The sequence below is a fragment of the Protopterus annectens genome, chromosome 4.part1 (genome assembly GCF_019279795.1).
Source record: "Protopterus annectens isolate FY-2018-M chromosome 4.part1, PAN1.0, whole genome shotgun sequence".
Classification (NCBI taxonomy): domain Eukaryota; kingdom Metazoa; phylum Chordata; order Ceratodontiformes; family Protopteridae; genus Protopterus; species Protopterus annectens.
The window spans coordinates 966,880,637-966,907,312 of record NC_056734.1 but is presented as its reverse complement, the minus strand read 5'-3'; the positions used below and the strand labels follow the sequence as shown (position 1 = coordinate 966,907,312).

The 26,676-nt window shown below is 38.2% G+C and overlaps 1 protein-coding gene across 2 annotated transcripts in view; it reads right to left on the bottom strand.

Moving 5' to 3' along the window:
• Positions 1-26,676, bottom strand: part of ECEL1 (endothelin converting enzyme like 1) — a 2,857,191-nt gene that overhangs the window by 1,034,408 nt on the left and 1,796,107 nt on the right. For both annotated transcript variants that reach the window (XM_044070676.1, XM_044070677.1), the window contains one exon: positions 19,550-19,653. In XM_044070676.1, the coding sequence (XP_043926611.1) occupies positions 19,550-19,653 (104 nt within the window). The remainder of the gene's footprint in view (positions 1-19,549; positions 19,654-26,676) is intronic.

The window sequence follows — 26,676 nt, the reverse complement described above, 5'->3', positions numbered from 1 at the left end:
GAATGGGACAAGTTTTTATCCTTTACGGATATAGAAGGTATATCCAGCATTCCTAAGAAAGTGATTTACAGGAATTCCAGGAATATGGGTAATATTCTGGAGAGTAAGAAGGTCCAAAGTAACCGAAAGACAAATAGAAAGGGTACCTACAAATGTGGACACTGTAGTCAATATTGCTATGTAATAAATGGGGAAGGATATTACATTGCAAGGAACAAACTGATAAGTAGTCAGGAATATTTTAATTGCAATACTAAAGGGATAGTGTACCTTGCTTTTTGTGAAAAATGTGGTTCGTTTTATGTTGGCAAGTCAGAAAGAGTTTTAAGAAAAAGGATCTATGAGCATATCTATGATATATCTACCAAGAAAGAAAGTAATGCGCTGTATAAACACAGCAAAATATGTAGGGAATACAAATTTAAGTTTTTGGTAATAGAACATATTCAACAAGACATTCGAGGGGGACCATGGGAGACCAGAATTGAGTATAGGGAACTGTGGTGGCAAGTGGCTCTAAATGAGGACAAATATCCGGGGCTTAATGATAACATATACATATTGCCTTTGTTAAAATTAAGAGCAGCTAAGCTGTAGGAAGGAACTTGTCACACCCTTTAGTGGCCACTAGAGGTCCCCATGATCATTAGACCTAGATTTATGGTAATATGTAATAGAATGAAATTTCAGTTCATGAAATTTATACTTGTGCTTTAAGATCCTATATTATGTTAATGTACAATTTAAATGGTCGATGGTTTAGCATGTTATTTAATTAATATTTCAATATTTTCACACCTCAATCAATTTTAAAGTATTGTAACATTTATAAAATTGTATAATTTTAAGTATTTATTTTTTAAGTAGTTCTTTTTTAAATAAAATTTATAGAACATATATTTTAAAGTAATATATATGGAAATACTCAATGGATAGTGGCAGATTTTAAAATATTTAAAGCAATGATATTTATTGAGTTTTATTGTGTGACTTAATGATGTATTATATAGTGATACCTGTCTCGGGGTATTGATGCAATATGTATCTTTAAATTTTTAATTAAATGGATAATTAATTGATGAACGAAAATATATAAAAGGTGGCTTAATTGATGTACTGGTTGTTCTGATGAAGTCAAGGAAGTTGACGAAAACGCAGAGTGTCTTTATGTATTAAGGCGTTCATGTACTTCTAGTGCTTTACTTGTCCTGTGGATTGCATTAAAGTTCCTTGGACAGTTTTTCGTGGTGGCAATCTGTTCTTTTCGTTATCTGCTGGGCATTTACCTTTCTGCTATGTCACATTCTGTGATGTGCTTTGGTGATTCCATACCATTGTCACATTATTATTTGCACAATATGGTTACTAACCTTTCATAATGTTCTATGTCATTTTATTTCTTTAAGAATACTAGTCAATGGCCTTCAAATTGTGAATCAATATTAACAAATTTTGCTCGTTCAGAGTAGTAAAATAATGACATTCTAGTTTTCAAGACCTGAAACTACAGGAAACTAGTAAAAATTATGGTTTCATAACTGAATTTTCTATCTATTTTGCTGATTTTGCAGTTATTTTAGTTTCTTTAAACTTAAACACAATAATAGTAGAATCTGAACATAGACCAATAAGGGAAACTGGAAGAAATACAAACACATTTAAAGTGCTTCTTCTGATAAATGACCTGGACCAAAAGGTTTTTGAAAAGGATTTTTTTTTTTGGATGGGGGGGGGGGAGGTTTCAGGCATGTAGCATATAGAATTTGTGCTATGTTAAAAAAAAAAAAAAAAAAAAAAAACAGCCGTGCCATCATATTGGTCATTATTCATGAAGAGCAATACACTTTTTCAACTTTAACTACTGTGTTAAAATGGATGCATCAGGAAAATAAGAGATATGATTTAAAATATTTTACCCATATAAACTACCTTAAAGGTATTCACATTTAAAGACACAACAGTAACAGGAGAATGTCTATAAATGTTATATACTCCCCAAAAGTCTTTTGAGCATATTTTCCATTAATTGCTAGTATAGCCTTAATATTATCAACAACTATAATATCCAGCCCAGCTTAGAGCTAGGAATATTTTATATAAATATAATGAATGAAAATACTAGGAACAAGAAATATATTTTGGTATCACAATCCATCCGTGATGGTGGCAGGTTTATCATTACATTTCCTATTGGAGAGACAGCTACTGCATGTGATCAGTTTTATATGTAAAAGCACCTATCTGTAGCACCTTTTGTACTTTCAGTGCAGCAAAACATGAGACTGGTAGACATCTTCAGTCTGTTGTTGCTTTATTTAAAATACTCCGTACATGCAATGTAAGTCTGAAAAATGTGTACATATGGAATTTTGGGCTGCCATCCTGGATGCTTGTTGTTACAACATAAAATAAAAAAATATATACCAACTTTCAGGAAAACTTTGTTCTGGCATAACAAAAATGTCAGGGGTGTAGTGATTAGGGTGCTATAACAAAGGTCACAGAAAATAGTGTTTTTGTGGTAGGAAAAGACAACTTAGTGGTTTTATTGAAGAAAGCCGTTCAACACACAATGGAGGATGAACAGTTTTCCACACCACACTTTACTGAACAATCAAATTGAGCGCTTTCATTCCTGACAAACCGGGGACTTCATCAGAATCTGACTACCACTTTTCAGTTATTTAGTACTGCGGTGGTGGTGCTGCAGTAGCGTTGTCACCTCACAGTAAGACGTTGTCCTGTTCGATTCTCAGCTAGAGCGTCTTCTGTGTGGAGACATGCGTGAATGGGCATACCTTCGTTGAAGGTTGTGCGTCAGGGCTGGCAACTCAGCACGTAAAAATCTACTGACAATCATTAGTGGACCGGAGTTCCGCTGTGGCAACCCCTAACCGAGAAAAGCAGAAAGACACAACAACAACCTTAGTTGATTAAGATAAATAATTGAAAAGTTGTAGTCAGATTAAAGTGTGGTGTGGAAACCTATTTGTCCTCCATTGTGTGCAATTCCTTCTACTTTGGGTTTCATTCTTTTTCTTGCAGAATGCACTTGTGCAACTATTCGTTTGGTTATTTATTTCAACACACTGCAAAAGTGTTTACAGTGAAGTCCCTAACAAACCATATAATAGTATGAGGTAACGTGTGTGATGTGCTTTGTGCATACAGATGATTTTTACTAGGAAGGTACTTTTTATCTGCCCTGGCAGAATAAATAGCTCTTTTTTTCCAGAAAATAAAACACGTCAACTACACCAAAAATAATATAATCATTGCATATTTTTCATAATGTTTAGCTTATTTAAATTGTAGTAATGCCAGTCAACCAACACGCTTCTCAATAAGATAAATTTATCTACATGTGGCTATTATAATGTAAGGCATTATTTAGTTAATGGCAAAGAAAAGACACATAAGATGACAGATTAATTTACAAACAGATATTGGGTACCATTTGCTGCTAGGTTTTAGAAGTGAGCAGAAATTATATAATCTTTTAAAAGCAACTGTATTACAAATAACTATCTTCTTACCTGCCTTAGTACTCTAAGTTACAAATGTGTAAATCTGCAAGCAGATATTAGGTTATATATAAACAACAAAGACTATCAGTGAGTCCCAGCTCTACCTTCCAATAAAATTTATTTCGTTGAACAGTTCCTTCTCTAGCGCCTCGGCCAACAGCCTTTACAGAGTAAAACAGTAAAACTCATAAAACACTTGCAATATATACAAAAAACAAGTAATCAATCAATTACATAATTAAACTATCAAATCACATAGCTTAAATATATTTAAAGTCATAGTCTTAAACAAGACATTGCCAGTTACATTCTCTGTTCATTCCATGTGGATGCAAAGTCCCAAATTTCATAATCAAAATGCATTCCTTTTGTCTTAACATATTTTTTTAGGATATTAGGTTATGCTTGATATGCAGTATGTGAAACATGTTTTAGCCATACTATATTTGCCCACTATATCCTGAGTATGAAAATTAAGGGGGGGGGGGGGTAATTGTAGTTGTTTTATGAATGTTCTCTGTTTAGAGCTAATCCTGATAATTTAAGCTGCTTCAACATTTTGGCAGTGAGCAAAGCATGGTGAAGACCCCTTCAGCCTGTTATATACTATAGCAAATATAGGACCATAGGAAGTTACTAGGCCAATGGCCCTGGGGCCATTAGAAGCCTACCCAAGAGTTTATCCCCAAAAAAAGAAACCTCAGACAGCACCTAAGACTGGGAGGTATGGACAGATGGTGGAGGCCATTTTACTGATTGACACCCATTGGACAGGTAGCTTATGAACCATAGAAGAGTGGCCTGATAGAGACCTAATGTGGACATTTGAAGCAGACATTTGTTGTGACAAATTTTTTCAAAGGCTTTAGACAAGTCTACAAATAATGAGGAAACTAGTTTGCCAGTATCTCTAGCTTTACTGACAGTATTTACATAAGTGAGAAGTGCAGTGTTAGTACTATGGGAAGGACAAAAGCCATGTTGTTGGAGGTAGGAGTTCTTCCTGCAGGAGATAGTTTAGCAATTGTTTCTGAATACATGTTTCAAGTATTTGAGAGAAGGGAGATAAGATTGCAATATGTCTGAAGTTAGTAATGTCTGTTAAATGTCCTCCTTTGTGCAGAGGGATACTGTCTGACGTTCCAGACAGAAAGGGAATGTGGGATTCCTGGACTGACCTATTTATAAGGATTGAGACTGGTTAGGCAATGATATTGGCTGCTATTTTAAGGTATTTGGAAGGTCATCAGCTGAAGTAGAGCATGGTTTGAGTTTAAGAGTAGTTTTTATAGGACATGAATACAGGCTTGTAGGTGAAACTGGGTGTAGTGATACATGGCTGCTGGGCAGGGTTAGAATTAGAGGTTGGGGAATCTTTGGTTAGAGATTCTATGCTACCTATGAAATAACCACTGAAATGTATTGCTGTTTTGGGTGATGAGTTATTGGGAGTGGGGTTAAGGTTGAGTTTATGTTGGGAATACAAGATTTCTTTAAGACTTTCCAGAATTTTTTAGGATTGCCTTTATGATTAGTCTGAGAATTATTTAGTATAGTTTTTTTGTCTTCATTAATTTTCTTTTTAGTACAATTGCAAAGCATTCTGAAGTTTTCTAGATATTGTGGTATTTTATATTTTTGGCATTTTTTCCATGCTTTTTCTCTATCCTGCATTAACATTCTACTCTTTTTTGTATTTAGTACAAAAGCCCAGAATTACCAGATAGAGGATATACAAAGAAATTAAGAGATAAATTAGAGGAAAGAAAAATACTTTCACAGGAAAAACTGTCAGAAGCTTCAAATAAAAATTTGTGTTCATTAATACAGCAGATTTTTGAAAAAACAATGTATAGATTAAGAAACTTTCATCTGTTTGGAAAAAGAAGCATCTGAGGAAGTGCGAAAATGTAAACAACAAAACCCATAGATTTTTGAAAAGTATAAAAAAGAAATATGGACATGGGAAAGAAAGAAAGAAAGATTTGATATGGTGCAATATTTATGCAAAAGAGAAAGCCATGTTAACGAATATAGAAAAAGCAGTCACTAAGTTATTCGAAGAGAAATACAGGCAAAGGCATCCAGATATGGAAAATTTCACAATAAAAAATTTAATCCCACAAAGATGGAATGTGGAAAAGAAGATTAGTAAAGTAGACGTTAAAGAAACAGAAGTTGAAGCTATGGAGTGTCTGCGGAGTGAAGGATTTAATGTAGAAAGTCTAACACAGACTACATCACAGCATGATGGAACAAGTCTCCGAAGTAAGGAGAAGCAGGAAGTTCAGGAGACATCTGAAGAAGAAATATGGACATGGGAAAGATTAAATATGGTGTAATATTTATGCCAAGGAGAAAGCAAAACTAACCAATATAAAAAGAGCAGCACCAAAGATATTTGAAGAGAAATACAGACACAGGAATCTAGATATGGAAAACTTTGCAATACAAAGAATAAGAAGACAAAGAGGAAAAGTAGAAAAAGAGATCAGTAATGGAGAAGTCAAAGAAATAAAAATTGAGGTTATGGAGCACTTGCAAAGTGAAGGATTCAGTGTAGAAAATCTAATGAAGAAAGCACCACAACAGGACAGAGCAATGGATATCCAAATTAAGGGGAAATGGGGAAACCAGTGGAACAGTCAATAAATAATAAATAAAACCTCAATAAATTTACTAGGTGCTACAATAACATTGTCAGATTTTTCACAGGATCAGCTTATAGAACCCATCACTACCTTAACCTTCAATCATTAGACTGGCTTGAACTACCCTATCAACTGCAATATAACCAACTAATAGTTATTCACAAAATCCTCTACCAACCAGACAGTACACCCATACTAAAAAATATTATTACCTCCTACAGTAACCTAAAATCCCTTCGCTCTTCCAAAAAGTTGCTAGTGCAAACTGTTAAAACCAACAATTCAGCTGGTGAATCACTATTCTCCAACTCTGCCGGTAAAAACTGGAACCTACTTCCTGCTGAACTCACCATTGACCCCTCCTTATCCCAATTCAAAAAATCCCCTAGGAAATACCTAAAAATGCAGTGGCTTTGTCTGTGTACAAACTCTGACTAACCCCACTCAAATATAATTCATAAATGAGAACCTCATTACAAGAATAAAACTCTGACTCTCTAACTGTTTAAAATTCTGTGTATCACCCACGTACTGGAAAGATTTAAAGTTAACACTACACCATGTATGATAACCACCTTAATATATGTGTTTTCCTTTTTCAGATGAAATCTTTAACTATTTCTTTCTCAGCTACTTGCTTCCAACCTTTGCTGTGTATATGTGAGAAAAACATGTACCTGTGTGTACATATCATTAAACAGATCTCAGTTTTGTGATAACTCACCTAAGAAGTTAAGTTGTGAGTGTTTCTGCCATTTCACACTGAGCTAATCGAAGGACGGACATTGAGCAAACTCAGATCTATAATATATAACATTAAGTATCCTGTTTTTTTGCTTATTTCTTTGAGTTATTTATAGCACTTTGCCTACTGTATATTTTTCTAGCCAGTTTCACTGTGTGTGAGGTATTAACTGGAAATTGTCCACTTTTATTAAGCATCTGTTGGACTGTTTGTTTCTGATAACTTGTTGCAGTTAAAGGTTTTCTCTAGAGGCTCCTTTAGCTGTTTAAAACTTTCATTTAAAGGATCACTGCTGCTTTTCTGCTGTGAGAAACATTTCTGCAGTTAGTTGGAGGCTTTGCAGTTGCGCACCCCTACTGTAAATTTGATCTGGGACCCTCCTCCCAGTCTAGTGTTATTACCTCATTCTACCTAATACAGGGAGAACATTTAAGAAGGCCAATCAGCTTAGTTTCTGCTCCTCCTTTCTCTCTTTCCACTAAAAAAAAGCTTTCCTGTGGGTAGTCTAGTCTGGATACAGATTTGCTGAAAAAACAACAAAGTCTAAAGACTTCTCATCTTCTATTTGTCAGTGATTTAAAACTGTATATGATGAGGAACTGAAAGCACAGCTGCAGGTTGTCAAAACGTTTTCAGATGATATTAGAATGTCATTTTGCCTAGATAAATATGCAAAAGCAACCTTTAAATCGGGAAAACTGCAGCACCAGGAAAACATCATTTTGGGACAAGAATGTGATATAAAAGAACTTGAGCAAGAGGGAGTGTATAAATACTTGGGAAGTGATGAAGAATCAACAATAAAACACAAACAAATGTGAGTAAAACTTAGTAAGGAATATTTTAGAAGAAGAACAAGAAGGACTAAGGCAGAGTGGTCATGGGATAGTAATTTATCTTAAGTAATTAATCTAAATTATTTGACTTTTCACAATGTTTCTCTATCAAACTCTTTTTTCTTACTTGCAGAACAGTAAGGAGAGTACTGCACACAATGTTTAATATGCATATTTTCAAAAGTTACTTTTCCAAGCCCCTCCAAACCTAATGCACTGCACTATATCACTAGTAACTCTTTTACCTAAGCAAAAAGAATAAAATACAATCTCCCTCATCTCCAAAATGTACTTAGCTGGTGATTCCAATTGCCAAGAGGCACAAGAACATAAAGTTGTACATCTGTCTTGACAGAACCACCAGCTAAGTGCATTTTGGAGATGAGGGTCATTATGTGTGTAAACTCACACCCCTTAAAGGCTGGGGAATAGATATGTAAATTTGTACTCTTGCAGGCACCAACTATAAAATTAGGACACGTGATGATAACAGCTGCATACGTACATAGCTGCAGTAGAAATATCTATTCCTACTTCACCATAAAAAAGATGCACAACTGTTTTCTTGGTTTGCTACATGTGCTAATCATAACTATAATTTAGTTAGTTGAAAGTTTGCATATTTCTATTTGTCCAAGACCTGCTTGTGGAACTTTCACTAAACATACATGTATGTTGCACTTAAATAAACTTATTTATTTATTTTACATTTGTTTACTGGGAAAGTCCGACTGGGCCAGAAGTCCATATTCAGTGGAGGCCCAGGGGAAAAGCAACACTATACAAAATTAACAGTTGCACTTACAGTAATAGTTGTAAGCAACATAAAGTGAAAGATAGATCTCATGTACAGCAATTAATATATACAAAAAGACAATATGATAAAAGGTAACGAAGAACATGAGTGGAATATCGGGAGAGACAGTATCAAGAGTGACACTAAGCAGTGGTGTATTTCTTCTGTACAGTAAACATGACACATCAATAGTACATTTGGCAATATCATAGCATAACATTTAGGCAAATCAAGGAGAGAGAGGTGGTTGGGAGAAACAGGGTGAGATTACTGTGAAACAAAAAGTGAGGTACGGTAGTAGACTTAGAGGACTGTGAGAGACAGCATAGTATGGTCAGCTTGGAGATGTGCAGGAGCAAAGCCAGTTACTGATTAGGTGTTCCCCAAGGAGTAGTTTCAATTTGGATATGCAAGTGCATTTCATATGTGTTGAGGGATGGAGTTCCAGGACTTGGATATTTTGTTGGAGAACAGACAATCCCTAAAACTATTGCTGGACTTAGTAACTTTAAGTATGTAAAGTGTACCAAGTTTAAAGTGGACCTTTTTAATGCTTAGAGCTAAATGTTTACTAAATTTTAGTCAGTTGCCTATTGTGACCCCTGGAAGTTTGGTGTGGCTGATGGGTTCAGTTTTGGTGTTACTGGAAGAATAGATGATAAAGTGGGAAAGGGGATCAGGAGTTTGTCATTTGAGAAGAGTATTAGCTTTGTTTTATTTGGGTTAAGTATAAGTTGATGGTCAGAAAGGTAGTCTTTGCTGTCTGGAGTGATTTTTCAGTTAGTTCAAGGAGTTCTGGAAGGGAGGGAGCACAACATATGAGGGAGCAGTCATCCTCGTATTGAATGATGATGGCTAGGTGGCTGGAGGTGCAGAGTTTGTTAGTAAAGATGGTGAAGTGCAGCAGACCAAGAACTGAGCCCTGTGGGACACCAACTGAAATGGGTAATAGAGTAGAGAGTTCATTTTTCCACTTGACTGCTTGTTGGCAGTAAGATAAGCAGCTGTGAAACCAAGAGAGGGCTGGATGGGTATGGTGTAAGAAAGCTAGTTAGTTTTTGGTGGGCTTCTGTATCGAACGCCTTAAACATATAAAGGAAAACAGAAGAGATGAGCCAATCATTGTTTCTGAGCTGGCTGATTGTGTTGGTAAAACTTACAAGAGCAGTTGTGGCACTGTGTTTGGATCTAAAACCTAGAAGGTTATTATTTAGATAGATAGTTGAGGAGTTGCAAGTGTATACATTTTTCAAGGATTTCAAGGGAGGAAGTAGAACAATTGGCCTGTAGATTGAGAATTATGTTGAGGAGCCACCTTTGTGCAAAGAGAGATGATATAAGACATTTTCCAGAGCTTGGGGATATGTTGCTCAGAGATGGAGCAGTTGATTATGAAACACGTCAGCATGGAACTTAACCAGAGCTCTAAGCATTTCTAACCAAGCAACACATGGCCTTAAATTTTCTCTCCCATGTTTAATATGATGTCTCCATGATTTTGATCCTTTTAGCTTGATATGATACATAGATCCACTTGTAGCAACATTCCATTGCTGTGTTGCTACCTTGCCAAAATTATGCATATTAGCTGTTCCATTTTTTTGCACAAAACAGATTGTATTTTTCACAGCCTTGTGTTGTTCCTACTCAACATAACATTATAGAAGCTTTGTAATGCATAACTATTCATCCACGTACACATATATGACCATCACTTACTGCTAAATGTATGACTGTATACACCTCAGATGTTTGTTTTTAATCAAACGAATGACAGAATAAATAAAAAAAAAAACTAGAAATATATTTTAGCTTGCTGGGAGAACTATATAGTATGGCCCACTGCAATACACAATCCCCTTCCTTGAGCTGTTAGGTGAAGAATCTGTGACAAAGATCCAAAATCAGGGCCAGAGTTTAAATATTGATGTTATATAATTAGAAATTTGCTAGTATAACAGGTTTCATATTAACAATGATTTTCTAAAGGATGCAAAGTCTGAATCTCTCTTGTCTGTCATTATTTAGTGACTGCAATCCACAACAATCTGCAAGAAAACCACAAATTGTATGAGGAACTGACCAACATATGAAGAGAAGCAAAACAATGTAAGAGCTATCTCTTCTGCACTCACACAAACATATATACACACACACATGTGACCATCAAGTGTAGTGATTTGTATGAAAGTGTATACCCTAGAAATCTGAGTTCAGATTAACAAATAATTTATAATGGCCCAGAAATGTTTCTCAGCTCACTGCAGTCAGAACCATACAGTGCAACCCTCTACTGTCCTCTCAGCTTTTCAGCTCTAGAATGCACAACATAGACCCAAAATTAGGAAGAAATTTAAATACTGTTTTGCATAGTCAGAAAGTTGTTAGGATAGCAAGTTTTGCATTTTTAAGCATTTTGTGAAGAAAATCACATGCCTGTTATTATTTAGTAACTGCATTGCACAATGATTTGCCAGAACATCATAAAATGTATGAGAAATAGACCAAAATACAACATTTTTTACTCAAGAATTATGGACAAATCTAAAAATAATCGGGTACAAACACCCCAAAAAGAAGAAAGTTTGCATCTTATTTTTGTATATTTAACTGGGTAAACCTAATGAATAAAGTATCCCTTTTCGTAGGTGACTATGAGCGCTGTCTGCTTAAGTGACTTGCCCGAAATCACACAGGAGAAAAACGGAGATGGAAGGAATCAAACCTCATACTTCTGACTACAGGAAGCAGTTAACTAAGAGCTCAGATCCTTAATCCTCTGCACTGACAGACAACTTTAATTCACTTAATGAGTTAAAAGAACAGGTGTTGCATCAACATGCATTTGTTAAATAATAACTATGAAACCCTAATGACTAGCATTATTGACTGTAATTTTCAAAAATAAGGAGGAACAGGGCAACAATATGAGTCAAAATCAGAGATGTTCTGCAAAATCAGGGATGAGTGAGACATACAGCTTTGCCCTCTGCCTGAACACATGCATGCATCCATATACAGTTTGTTACCAGATCAGCACAACACAGGAGCATTATTTTTAATTAGTACTAGTTATGAATTGTGGTCTTGTTCTCTTCTGGTCCATTTTGACTCAGATAAGCTCCAGGAAGGCTCTCTCTCTCTCACTGGTTTTACATTTAAGCCACTGAAAGAAGATGTCAGAGCTGTCACATAACAAATTGAAGTAGATGAACAGATTCAGATTTAAAAATAAAAATATTGAGTAGTTCTCCAAATGTGGAACAGTTAAGAGGTATAGATAAGAATTGGGATGAGGTTATAATACAAAAAAAGATCTGGAAACAAATTAATGCTACAGAAAGGAAAAGTTCTGATTCACTCAAAATATGTATAAAAAGAAAAAGAATCAGAAAAGAGTACTCACTCACTCTATTATCTTACTCTGGCTTCTTACCCAACACAATAGATAAATCCAAAGGTGACTTCAAAGTGTGTGTGTATGTGTGTGTTGTGTTGTGATGTAACACGATGTAGTGGTCACCCAGGTGGCAGTTTGACCAGAACATGATGACGTGTAGGATAGCTCTGATGGGGTGGGAGCATCCTCCTATTTTCTGTACTGTACTACTGATACACAAGCATAATGGAACTTGGAATTTAGTACTGTAACTTATCAACATGATTGTGCATCAAAATCATGTGCAGAGAATGTGTAGTGAAGATTAAAAACAGCTCATTGTTTGATACATGCTAACTAATTGTCTTGTTAGCACTGTTCTGGTCAGACACTTGTGACACCAGAAAGATGGATGAAAGAGCAAAGAAAACACTTGTCTGGTAATGTTGATGTTGTCTGAATGATCTTTTGAGGATTGAGTTGAAGGGGTAATAGGCTTCCCCCCAGCTTACATGTGCCTAGGCAGCCTTGTGCTGGATCTGGTCCTACTGAAGGCAAAGAGGACAACCTCACCTGCCAAATATAGTATACCACCCTCATGTTCATAATACTAGATATTGTATCTTGATATCCTAGCTATGGAAGTCACAAACAGGAGAAGCATAGGCACAAGTCCATGCCATCCTCTTATCCCTAGGAGCCATGTAGTGGGTAAAATTGTATTATATTGGCTAGGCTTGTAAGAGCTCTTAAGCCATTAGCCTAGTAATCTCCTATGAACCTAAGAAAGAAGATGTGCCTCTCTATCTCACTCTCTTTCTACACACACATACATCTCTATCTCCCTTTCTCTCTAAGTCTGCCTTGCTCTCTCTCTCTGTATATATATATATATATATATATATATATATATATATATATATATATATATATATACAAATGTGGATTTGTGTGTGTGTGTGTGTGTGTGTGTGTGTGTGTGTGTGTGTGTGTGTGTGAGATGCCATAAAACTCAGCAGTATCTGGAAAACAGCATTCACATCAAATTTAGTTTTGTATGAAGGTACTAGGTCTCGAGGCCACAGGTTATGTATACTATTCTCTACACAAATAAAGAACATCATTAGAAAAGGCCTTCCCTTTATGAAAAATACATGTTGCCTTCTCCATCCAAACTGTTCCCTTCCTGATTACATTCTTCAATCAGTAAGTGGCATTCACTTGCACATGGTCTTCTGTTGCATGGATTGTGAAAAAAAGCACTGATATTTGAGAAACATGTAAATGTATTTTGTTGCAATTATTGTACTGAATCACATACACAGGAGTGTGTTTCACCTTTCCCAGGTCAATGCTTTTAATGTACAGTGTAGATTAAAAAAAACATTTCTTAGTTTGATAAAAAGAAACAGCACACCAGAAAGATGGATGAAAGTGCAAAGAAAGGCTCCTGTTGGCCACTGTTATCCTTCATCGAATCAGCAGGAAAACAAGCAGTGTTTTATTTCTGTGGAATGTTTTCATGTAATACATGCAATATTCTTATTATGACCCTAAATGAGTAAATAGCAACCTTGCTCCAGTGAGCTAGTGATGTGTAAATTTTGCTATAACAGACTTATAATAATGGGAACCGTAAGAAAGTATCTTACAATTAACAGGTTTCAACAGCTGCGACTACAAACCTGAAATCTGAAATAATCCATTAAGTCTCTGAAGTAGTCAGCACTCTCATGAACAGCAGCATGCAGAACATTTTGATTCACATCTGAATAAGCACCTCAGATCTCAAAGGATAACACTACAGTCTTGACAAATGGAAAAAAAAGTAAATTAGAGTCCTCAGCTTGTCATTAAGTGGGCAGGTATCATAGAAATTCTACCCAAAATCTGTGTATCATGCACTGCAGTAACTTTTTTATTGTGCTCTGTCTTATTTTCATGTTACAATAATCAGTAATAAAACGTCAGCTGTAGGTATAAGTGGACTGTATGAAAATTATCAAAATGTGAGAGTAACGTGGAACTGCTTTGCGCAAGCAATGTATAAAAGTTCCTTTAAGTTATCTAAGCTGAATCTGTTTTATTAAATCAAATATTAATTCAGAATGAAAACAGACAAGCTTAGTGATCAGGCTTAGATATATACTCAATATGCTAGCCTGAAACAGGTGAAGTTATGTTAGCTGGAAGCTTTGTACATCATAACATTCTGTTATGGTTGGCAATTTGGGAGCTTGCTGATGTAGTGTAGTTGGCCTTCTGGCACCCTGAGCAGTTCCACAGACTGGCAACCCTTAAACCCAAAGTTGAGGACAAAAAAAGTCTTCTGTGGCAAGATGTTTGAAACCACAGTGATGAGTACCTTGCAATAGTTACTAGCACACAGAGGTTGCAAGTGTGAATGCAGCATCAGCATTCATTACGAAGCCCCAGATGTTCATACCTTTCTGCCTCACTGATACCTGCCAATCGCACACCCCTAACATCTTGCATTTAGGGCAGCCCCTTGTCCTGCCTAAGTTACAGTCCTGACTTGCTGTGTGTTCTTGAAATGGATTAACAGAAATTCAACTCTTCAGTTTTGCTCTAAAGGGGAATTTCTTATTATCCATTTTGCAAACAGAGAAATTGGCTAGGGCTATCAGCCTGACGATAATCCTCTGTGTTTTACGAGCCTGAATTAGAAATGCCAATTTAAGACAAGCAGTCTTTTCAGACTGCATTTGGTTGTGTGTAGTTCTTATTACTGTTTTATCGACACTGTGATACATTTTTAGATGGTATGAATTAAGAATCTTCTCATACCTCTCAACTGTACCAATTTTTACACACTGCCCAGATTTTTGCCTCATATTTTTAGTCTGTTTCTCATAAAATTGTGGTTCTCCGGCAAATCATTGAGGGTTGAAGTCAGAAAATTATGACACACGTTTCAGTTTCAGATTTCATATCCTTTAGAAAACTCCTGCTAATGCAAAACCTGTTATTCTATCAACTTTCTAAGTTTGTAAGAGCAATATTTTTGGGACTTTATCCCCCTGTTATTTATGGCTTTGCCCATAATTCCTGCTGTAAGTTGTTGGGAGGTATGAACCTCAGAGAGTAGGGAGTCTCCTTTACCATAAGCACAGTCACACTGAACTGGTTTGGGAGTAGAAAGCAGATGCTCAAGTGCTTTATTTGTATTAAGGATGGTGCCCCTCCAATATTCATAGAGCAACAACCTCTCTCTCATCACATCACAGGACATTGTGCATGTAAACAGCAAATTCCTGATAAACCTAGGCACCTTGACATCTACAGCCATACAATGACAATTTTATTTCTGTCTTAACTGCTGCCAAAGAAAAATGTACTCCCTGTATGATATACTATGAATATTGATAGTAAATAAATCAGTTCAGGAAAAGGTTAACACCTGCACTACACCTCAAGGGTGTAGCTAGGCATACTCAGTGTACTGAAAAGAGTACATTTTTTCTGAGCATCTCTTGCAAATGTCAACACTCAAACAGCACAGAATGTTTAGAACTGTGTAAATGAATATTCACAATATAGCTCTACACAAAGAATTCTTGTGCAAAAGGAATACACCTCTAAATAAATTGTAACATTTGAAAATAACATGCTTCTTCTCGTGTATCTGGGGGTAGCATTTTCAGAGCTGAGTACATTTTTAAACTGACAAGTGGGTGGTGGGGGCAATAACATTAGGTTTGAGTAAAAAATGCAAATATCTGACTACATACACCTCAACCAACACATAGCCCTTCAAAACCCACACCATCAACACCCACACGTTGCAACACTAAACCCACATATGCGGAGGCCCTTAACATTAACCTGCCCAAGCAACAAGGACCTCCGAAGCTGAAACGCAAACAAACAGCAGTCACAACCAAAGTGACACATAGCTCACAACATCAGTGTACCACCCAACAACACCCTCTAAGGCAAGACAATGTACCCAACACTTTAGTCATAGGTGACTCTATAGTCAGGCACACTGATGTCCCACTCACCAGGCTGAACAAGGAGAAAATTACAGTCAGTTGCCTGTCACGTGCCAGGATCTGCCACATAACGCATGCACTCAAGTCACTCCACAATAAGTACAAATACAACTCTGTCATTGTCCATGTTGGAGTGAATGACTTGAGACGTACCTCCCTGGACTACATGAAAAGAGACATGGAAGAGCTCTTGGATCATGTGGCCCAGGCAGGTATGACTCTAGCCCTGAGTAGCATCCTGCCTTCGCCCAGAATGATACCACAGTGTAAGGACAAAATGACTGACTTCAACAATTGGCTAAGCTTCTGGTGTCATTCACAGGGGATCCAGGATCTGTCTTTCTGGGAAGACATGATGGACAAACCACGATGCTTTGCCAGAGATGGTCTGCACCTGTCACCACTGGGATTCAGGTTACTGGCTAAAGCTCTTGCCACTCCTATAGTGTCTTTTTTAGACAAGGTTCAAAGGACAAAACCACCACCATAACAGATACAAGAATGCAAAATCTGAAGGTAATGCTACTCAATGCTAGAAGTCTAAATCTCAAAATGCACTCTCTCAAGGCACTCCTAAAAATGGAGAACATCGATATCTGTGCAGTAACTGAGACCTGGTTCAAGGCTCCAGAGAGCACCCCTGCAATACCAGGTTACAACTCTTACCACACTTTTCGGCCACCGAACCAAGACCGAAACACTAAAGGTGGAGGAGCGTCCATATTCACCACGGATATTCAAACCTCCAGGCTAGTTGCCCAACACAATGCATCTGAAATCCTCCAGGTGCAACTAACACTAGGTAAGACTGCAATCCAAATTGTAGCTTGCTACAGATCCCCCACCATGCCCCAAGATTCTCACTACACCTTTCTAAACATACTGGAAAATATTACGATACAACCAAACACCCTAATACTGGGTGATTTCAACTACCCAGCCATTGACTTCCCAACGGTTCTTGGGAATTCACAAATTCCAACGCCCTGGATCAGCTAATACATTGTCCCACCAGGGACTCCAATATCCTAGACCTGGTCATTACAAACATGGGAGATAGATGCTCCACACCAGTGGTCACCCCCCATTGGTCAGGTCTGACCATAAGCAAATCACCCTTGAAATCCACATCCCACCCCACCCCCACAGTAAGGAAACTTCCATAAAAAACTTCTCCAAAGCCAACTTCATGATACTCAAGGCAGAAGTGACAAACTTCATGACACCCATGCAGATGGGATCTGAAAGTTCAACTGCTGAATCCTATACTAAGGCACTGTACGAGCACATCCACTCGTGCATGAATCGTACCATCCCAGATAGAACCAAGACGTTCTCCTCCAAAAAAAGGAAGCCAATCTGGTAGTCCCCTGCCATAAACAAACTATACAACAGAAGGAAGAAACTGTTGCAGAAAAGAGGAAAATCCCAGGATGCAAAAAACTCCCTTACCAGCCTCAGTAAGAAGCTGAGATCCCTCATAAAATCCTACAAAGCTAGTTACGAAAATAAAATTGCCAAAGATTCCAAAGACAACCACGAGGCATTATATAGTTATGTCAAGAATCTAAATGGCAATGCTCAGATCTGCTCTGAGCTACAACAGAATGGCATTAAATATACTTATCCCAAGGATATTGCCAATATCCTGGCAGATCGATTTAGTCCCAACTTCACCAATCTCTCACCTCCTAAAGGGCCCATCTTAATACCAAAAGATTGCGAAATTCCAGTAATCACGGCCACACAAGCAAAAACCACTCTATCCAGGCTAGGAATACAGCATCTATGGGACCAGATGATATTCTGGGCTGTGTATTACATGAACTACAAAATGAACTGGCACCTCACCTAAGTGTCATGTTTAATCATAGCCTCACCTCAGGCTTCATGCCCACTGAGTGGCGCACAGCTACAGTTATCCCACTACACAAGGGGGGATCCACCTTGGATCCCGGGAACTACTGTCCCATCAGTCTGTTGAGCCTGATCTGAAACTGCATGGAATGCATTATCATGGAACTTATAAACAAAGACATCGTCAACCTTCAAGCACTGGACCCCACCCAGTTTGGGTTTGTGAAGGGCCAATCTTGTCTCCTGAACCTGACTGACGTCTTCAAATCAGTCTCCAGAGCTGTGGACGAGGGTAAGGTGGTCCACACAGCCTATCTGGACCTCGCCAAGGCCTTCAACACCATCCCCCACTCTGGAATCATAGATAAACGTACTAAGCTGGACATAAATCCCTACATCACTCGATGGGTTGCCAACTGGCTTACTGACAGAACCCAGACTGTAAAAGCAGCCGACTCCAAATCCAGCTCCAGACAAGTGACAAGTGGAGTACCTCAGGATTCAGTCCTGGGACCGCTCTTGCTTGGCATCTCCTTCTCTGAAGTACAGGCCAGCACTAAGGGACTCTGGCTAACAAAATTCACAGATGACTGCAAACTGGGAGCCAATACTGAATCCCCAAATGATGTGAATATTCTACAAAAAGGCCTTACAGAAACAGATGCTTGGTGCCTGAGCCATGGGCTCAAGCTTAATGTCAAGAAATGTATAGTTATCCCCTTTGGGGAAAACCATGCACCCATGAATTACCACATAGGTGGCAGTACACTAAACAGCGAACGTTTGATAGAGACAGTGGTCTCACCTTCGATAACCACATCACCACAACAGTCAGGAAATCCTTCTATGTGGCACACCTCATCACTAAGGGATTTTCATCCAGAAAAAAGGAGGTCATTGTCCTACTGTACTCATCCCTCATTAGACCCATTATAGAGTACAACGCCCCGACATCTGCCAAACGGCCTAAAGCAGATGTCCTATGCTGACCATCTAAAAAAATCTCCAGCAATACTCTGTGGTATATCGTCAACTCAGAGGCAATCTCTGCTTAACATACAAGGCCATGTCAAACCCTGAGTTGTTGGACATGCTCCACTTAAAAAAAATCCCAATCCTTCAGAGCCACATGCTCCAGGGATCTAAACCTTGTCATCACAATGAACAAAACATGCTGGAGGGATAGGTTCCTGACCCAGAGACTCCCCATACTCTGGAATAGACTGCCCATACATGTCAAGCAGAGTGCCTCCTCGGCCCGCTTCAAAAGGAACCTTGATGATTGGATGGGAGATAGGAAATTCACCCCCGGGGATCATGTCAGTCACCCTGCTAGACAGGGGTCCAGGGAGGTAAATATTGTTGGAAGAAATATCCAGGGAATTGTTATGGCTAGGCTTGTATAGGCCCTAGGGCTGATAGCCTAGTACCAACCTATGAACTCACAATGCTCTATTACTGTATGTAGAATTCTGGTCGATACAGCCTATGACATTACTGTGAATGTATGCCGGATGGGAGGACATGAAAGATATAGAAAATATACAGACACACACACCCACACACAGACACAGACACAGGCACACACACACACACACACACACACACACACACACAGTGAAAAACTGAAATATACTGCTTTGTAAATGGTGTCTGGAAAGAAGTCAAATTGCATTTAACACTTTTGATAAAAAAGATAGCAAGGCTTCTCACAGGTAAGACTTTGCAAAATGAGGACTTACGTGGTCTTATCAACCTCTTGGTGTATTTTCTTCACTGACTGTTTGATGTTGAATTTCACGCTGTTGAGGACATTTTTGAAATATGTCTTTTCATCAACTTCAAACTGTAATACAAGAAAACATGAAATAAACATTTCTAACAAATACAAATTGGATTCCTTACTTTTGTATCCATTTGCAAAAAAAGTTATGTTTTATAATCATTCCTAGCTAAAAATGCTGCTTAGAGGAATCAAACTTCAAGCTGTACTCATTAAGGCTGAAGTGACCTAGAAACCCTAAATTCAAAGAGTGTAGAAGTATTTATTTACACTCTTGGACCACAGTCTAGGATTTCAGATCAGTACAGGTATTCAGCAAGTCTCAAAAGACACACCTAACAAACCTGCCCACATACAGTGACAGTGAGAACACACAAAATTACAAATATAGCAAGAGGTCCTATCCGTTCAGCAGTGGCAGATCATAACAAGACTGGTTTGGGCTGCTGCTGGTGGCCCACAGTCAGAGAAATGTGTGCAAGTGAGTCTGTGATTGAGTGGGACACTGCAACTTAGGCTGTTCTGAATTTGTGCATCATAGAACACTTATTTAGCAGGTCTGGCAAACTTAGCCCCTCTTTCACTGTTTTTATTTTTTTTTTATTATCCATTCCTATCACCCTAATAGACCATCATCAATTCAATATAATGAACATCATCTTCTTAACATATATAAACCTCTTAAATCCTCTGGCCAAAATCTCTTCTTAGTTGCTAAAAAATGGAATACTATCCCTCTACAAATTAGATCTGCCTCTAACCTCTCCAAGTTCGAACATCTACTAAAAGACCACCTAAATAAGACTTGGCTCTGTTCCTGCAGTAGCCAAGCTGGACAATCCCCCCTCCCCCCAGCATACTTCTTACGAATTCCTTTTCTCTAAACTTAGTCAATTTATTTCTTAGCTTAACAATAGATATACTTTTGCCTAAGCTATGTTATCTAGTTATCTCTTTTCCAAAGTATGTATTCAGTGTGTTTAAGGTCATTGATGTGAATTACAACTTGTGAATTCTTTAACTTTTGAAAAAGTTCTTTTCACAACTTTGCCCAAATATTTGCACTGTGTATGCATAGATTCACACTGTATGAACTGGACTTGTGAATTTTTACTTAGTTAATATGTTGTTCTTCTGTATTGGGTTCTTAATAACTTCATTATTTAACTTATTATGTTAATGTGGAGCTTTTCTTCTTGGGCCTGTTGGGATATTAGCCCAGTCCAACTTTCTTGGTGACCCCCCCCCACCTGCAAAGAAAGTCTGCATCTTCTGAGAGTTAATTCAGGCTTACTACTACCATCTTGCTCGTCCTTTGAAGTATCCCTTTCCAAAAGAATTCTAGTAGCTGTCTCCAGCTGTGAGCCTGATTTGAGATTACTGCTACTCACTAGCACCCCCGATCAGCAGGCTTGGTTGAATGTGCAGGCACTATTGGGGTCTCACCTCAGCTGCTTATCTCCCTGCCTGGCTGCATGTAATCACATGTACATAGACTGCTGCATTGTCAAAATATTTTCCTACAGAAACATTTCCTAGGATATCATTAGATAGTGTCATGTGTGTTTCCTTGCTCTCCTTCCCAGTGTAAGTCAACTCTAGCCAATATTATCAGAAAAAGATATCCCCCACAAGGCTATAACTGAACTGAACTGCCTGGGCAAATATTGATCCTTTTTAACAACTGAACACCTGACATTAGTCATTTGTGTCTGATGATGCATCCCTCTTGATGATGGTCTCTTTCCTCTCCACCAGATTACAGAAACTTGTGGTAGTTTGGTGAAAAAGTTGTTCCAGCTCACCACTGTTGTAGCCCTGCTTGCTGCTTCCTGTAAGCATTGTTTCCCATCTTGTCTCAGTGAGCACTGGTATCACTGGAGTCTTGCATGTTGGTTTGGGTAAACTAAGAACATATAAACCTACAATGTAGGCACATACTGGTGACACCTTCCTTTGAATGTGGCAATGGCTTAGGATGCCCCATGGGTCCCCTTACAGGAATCTGCAATGGTAATTATCTAGTTCCTGTGCAGCTGTGACCAGTTAGCTGGACAAAGGTCCCCCTTTCTTCCCCCTCTCTAACAATGCTACAATCCCAGTCTGACAAGCAGATTCTCATGTGCCCTAGAAGAGTAGAGTACTTGCTCCCCTCATCAAAAGGTCTGCTAGCCTTTCAAAGTTAGTGACTTGTCTATGAGAGTAAGTGCTTATTTCTGCAATATAATCACTCACATCTGCCTTTTTTTCTACACTGTCTAAATTTCTATATGCTTCAGGAGTCACTTTAAAACATTCAAACATAAATTGCTTAATTTTATTATAATTCACTTTACTTGGAGACAGGATACATTACCTCACCTGTGAACAGAGGATTTAAAATCCTCTTCTACTACTCACGATCCCGTTCGTGTTGAATTCAATTTCAAGAATGTAACTTTTGAAGTCCCCCGTCTCTGTAATGTTGAAATAATCTAGATTGACCTTAGCATTTTGGGTTTGGCTTTACTCCTCTCCACAACTCACATGTCTTTTTCGGTGGCACTGCTTTTCTCTTTCATCAGCTTCCTCCCTCTCTTTATAGCACAAGCTGTATTATCCTCCCAAATGATTCAAGCAATGATTTTTCTGTTACAGTGACTAACCTTCAGATTTTTCAGTTCTATTTCAAGTCTGTTTAATGACAGATGTGTTTTGAGGTAATTTAGGATTGGGATGGACTCTCTATTTTTTTTTTTCTGTGTACTGATTGCCCACAGTACTTGCAAGGCTGCCTCCAGATTTAATGGGCTGCAGTACAACTGCACATAAGCCTGCTGTTATGTCCTCCATGGTCTTACTGTCAAGCAAAATTCCTAGTTTTGCACTCCTTTGTCATCTGTGATGCAGACATCTTGGTGTGTTTCTTCAGGGCTTATTTTTGTTTATTTTCTAAATTATTCTAACTAAAAAAAACACTGATGTGCAATCTACACCTCAATATTTTTATCTTGTGGCTGCAATGGTATATACAACTTTGATAGCTAAACAGCCTTCCAAGCTAAAAAGGTCCAATTTGAATTTTCCAGCCCTATTCACTATTATGATATCCTATTACAATGTCAACACCACTGGTACCACTGTGATATATAGTGGACAGAACCACCCCACAAAATAAATTATCTATATTAAAAAATAAATAATAAATATAATTATAATAATATAATATTATAATTATAATTATCTATATTATTATATATAAGTTTGCAGATGACTGCAAACTGGGCGCCATAGTGGAAAGTGCATCGGACACGGATATCCTTCAGAAGGGACTCACGGAAACAGATAGCTGATGCCAGAGCCATGGGCTGAAGTTAAACGCCAAAAAATGTATAGTCGTACCCTTCGGGAAAAACAAGGTAACCCCAAGCTACCATATAGGTGGCAATCCACTAAGCACAGAAGAGGTTATCAGGGACCTGGGGACCCAGGTTGACAGTGGCCTTTCTTTTGACACTCACGTTGCTAAAGTGGTTAGAAAGACCTTCTACATTGCCCACCTGATCATGAAGGGATTCACATCCAGATCTAGTGAGGTCATTGTTCCCCTGTACTCTTCACTTATCAGACCAATGATCGAGTACAATGCCCCATTCGGGATGTATCTCACCCGACATCTGCAGCAATTGGAGAGACCCCAAAGTTCCTCACCAAAAGGATAAAGGGACTCCAAAATCTGTCATATGCTGCCAGATTGAAGAAACTCCAGCTCTACTCAGTCGCATACCGTCTGCTCAGAGGTGACATGTGCCTGACATACAAGGCCATGTCCAACCCGGAATTAATGGACATGCTCCACCTCAAAAAATCCAAATCCACCAAAACCACTAGAGCAAGCGACTTAAACCTTAGCACGGATATAAATAGGACGTGCTGGAGGGATAGATTTATCACTCAGAGACTCCCTATGCTGTGGAATAAAATCCCAGTCCATGTGAGGCAGAGCACCTCGCTGGCTCTGTTCAAGAGAAATCTTGACCTGTGGATGGGAGATTGTAGGTTTACTCCGGGAATCATCTCTGTGTCACTGCTGGACAGAGGCACAACAAACTAATGGGCACAGTATTTTTTTATATAAGGGGTGGCGTAAGCCACAAATATTTGGGCTAGGCTTATATATGCCTTAGGGCAGATAGCCTAGTATAAACCTATGAACCTATGAACCTATATCTAATATCAGCAGGAAGCATGCATGGTCTTTTGAGTCACTTCTTTCATACTACACAAATTAAAATATAAAAAGGCACAGAAACATGAATCACTAGACAACTTTATAAGTTCAGCTTGGCTTCAAAAGCATTCAAAAATTACACCTATAGTCCTGAATTTGGGCCTAGACCATCCACACTCAAAAATAGGCTTCCCACTGAGCAAAGTCATTGGCCTATCTCCACAGTCCTTTTACATTGTTCTCTCTAGTTATCAGTTCCTTTCACTGCTCAGTTGCCTACAACAACTACTTACACACACACACACACACACACACACACACACACACACACACACACACACACACACACACACACACACACTCACACACACACACACGGGAAGGCTGTTACTATTCCCCGACATTACAGCCTTCTCTCTTGGTCCAGTGAGGAACTACAAGGTATAGCTTCACTCTTGTTAATAAGTCAAACAATTATAACACATACTGTAGTGAGTAGCAAAGCAATGTGGCCAATCAGAGGTAGAGTTCAGCAGCTTGGTACCAGTTAGTAAACATATGCTCTTCTTGGTTAATAAATAAGTAAACTAATAATTATACCACTTCATAAAGGTGGAAACTCCCTTGACCTTTCCAACTTTAGACCAATTGCCCTTCTTTCACCCCTTGCAAAAATAATGGAAAAATGTATTCACCAGCAACTGGTACACCACCTCTCCCTCCACAACATAATAGCAAACTGCCAGCATGGTTTTAGACCCCATCATAGTACCACCACTGCCCTTCTCTCCTTTATAGATACTATCAACAAAAATCGAAACAACCATTCTCTCTCCTCCGCTCTTTTCATTGATCTCTCAAAAGCTTTCGACATGGTTAACCACTCTCTCTTAATCAATATTCTCGAATCTCTTCCTTGTGATAAACTAGCCACAAATTGGTTTAAATCTTACCTTAACAACAGACAACAAGCAGTAATTTGGGAAAATCACATCTCTTCTGGGTTGGGAGGGTGGCCTAATGGTTAAGGTGTTTGCCTTACAAACACAAGGTGCAGGGTTTGAGTCTCGCAAGGGATAACTGGTTAAGCTTAAAATGGCTCACAAGGGCAGTTAGCTTAGTACTAAACTATGAACTAAACTATGAACCTTCTCTCTTGCCCATTTCCATCGGAGTTCCCCAGGGCTCCATTCTAGGTCCACTTCTGTTCACCCTCTTTATAAACGATCTTCAGACTGCTATACCACAAGCTACCTGCATACAATATGCAGATGATTCTACCCTTATCTGCTCCGCACCTTCTTCTACTGAACTGACCTCCTTAACACAAAATACCTTTAACAAAGTAGAAACTTGGTTTTCTAAACGGTTTCTCCTACTAAATGCAAAAAACTAAACTCCTCCTCTTCCTCACCACCTCTCGGTCCCCCCCTTTAAACTTTACCATTTCTTCTAATAATGGCACTATCATCTCGCCTGATCCAACTACTAAACTTCTTGGAATAACCACTGACAATCATCTTTCCTTCGATCAGCACATAAACAACACCATCAAGGTTGTTAACAAAAAAATTGGATCCCTATATCGTATTAAACCTTTTCTAACCCCAGCAACAAGAACCAAATGTGCTCAAACCCATCTCCTATCTACTCTCCTATATGCTTCTCCCATTTATACCAACCTCAAGAAAAACAATCTTAACAAACTTGAAACTTGCTATAATAACATAGCACGTTTCGCCACTAGTAACCCCTTTAGGACTCACCACTGTATAAATCTAAAGCAACTTGGCTGGCTCGAATTTCAAAACTACCTAAAAATTCCTCAACTCACTATAGCTCACAACATATTACACCTACCTGACAACACCCCTATACTCTCTCAACTCCTAATCCCGTATAATAATCTGAACTCGCCGCTCCTCTAGTAAACTTATGACTAAATCAATAAAGGCAAACAACACAGCAGGTTGTTCTCTTTTCACTAACACTATAGGTAAATGCTGGAATCTCTTACCTTGTGACATAACTTTGACTACATCCCTGCCTCAATTCAAACAGAAAATTAAACTGTACTACCTAAATCATTGGCTTTGTTCCTGCAGTACACCAGGCTAACCTTTTTCTTTCTCATACTACATCTCTCCTTCACTCTTCCTATTAGTATCTGTCTTATTTCTTCTCCTTTTACAGTACTAATCGACCTAGGTACATTCTATGTAAAATTGCTAATATGGTATTAACTGCTCATCGAAATGTTCTTCTCCTGAATCTATCTTGCATTCTGTGTGATGTTATGATTTTCTAATTTGTTACTTATAAACATTTGTAATATTTTGTAATGTACTTAGTATTTAGTGGAGCTTTTCTCCTCGGGCCTCTGCTGAAAATGGACATGTATCCAGCCAGACTAGCCCGGTCAACAAATGTAAAATAAAATAAAAATTAGCCAAAAACTTTTTTAATGTGAATAAGCAATTTAGAAAGAATAAATTAAACAGTACATCAAATTAAATATGCAGAACAATATAAATATGGACAGAGAATATAAAATAATCACTTGGAATACATGGATTACAAGAAAGAAAAGCAGATGTTTACAGCTAAACCTGTTCCTAGCTATTTCTTAAATCAAAAAAGAGTTATTGAGTCCTGGCTGAACTCTGTAGAAGACCCCACAGGAAGATACATAAGTGCAGAAACAATCTACAGACTCTACACACTCCAGATTAGTTCTTCTCATCTCTTCTGTGACTGTTAATTTAGCTATTTTGACTTGCATCTTTCTCATACAGAGATGCATTTAAGCAAAGTTTTGCACTTCTAGTGAGATGTCTGCAACTTCAGCATTTGAGGGGTGACTTTTAGTGCCCTGA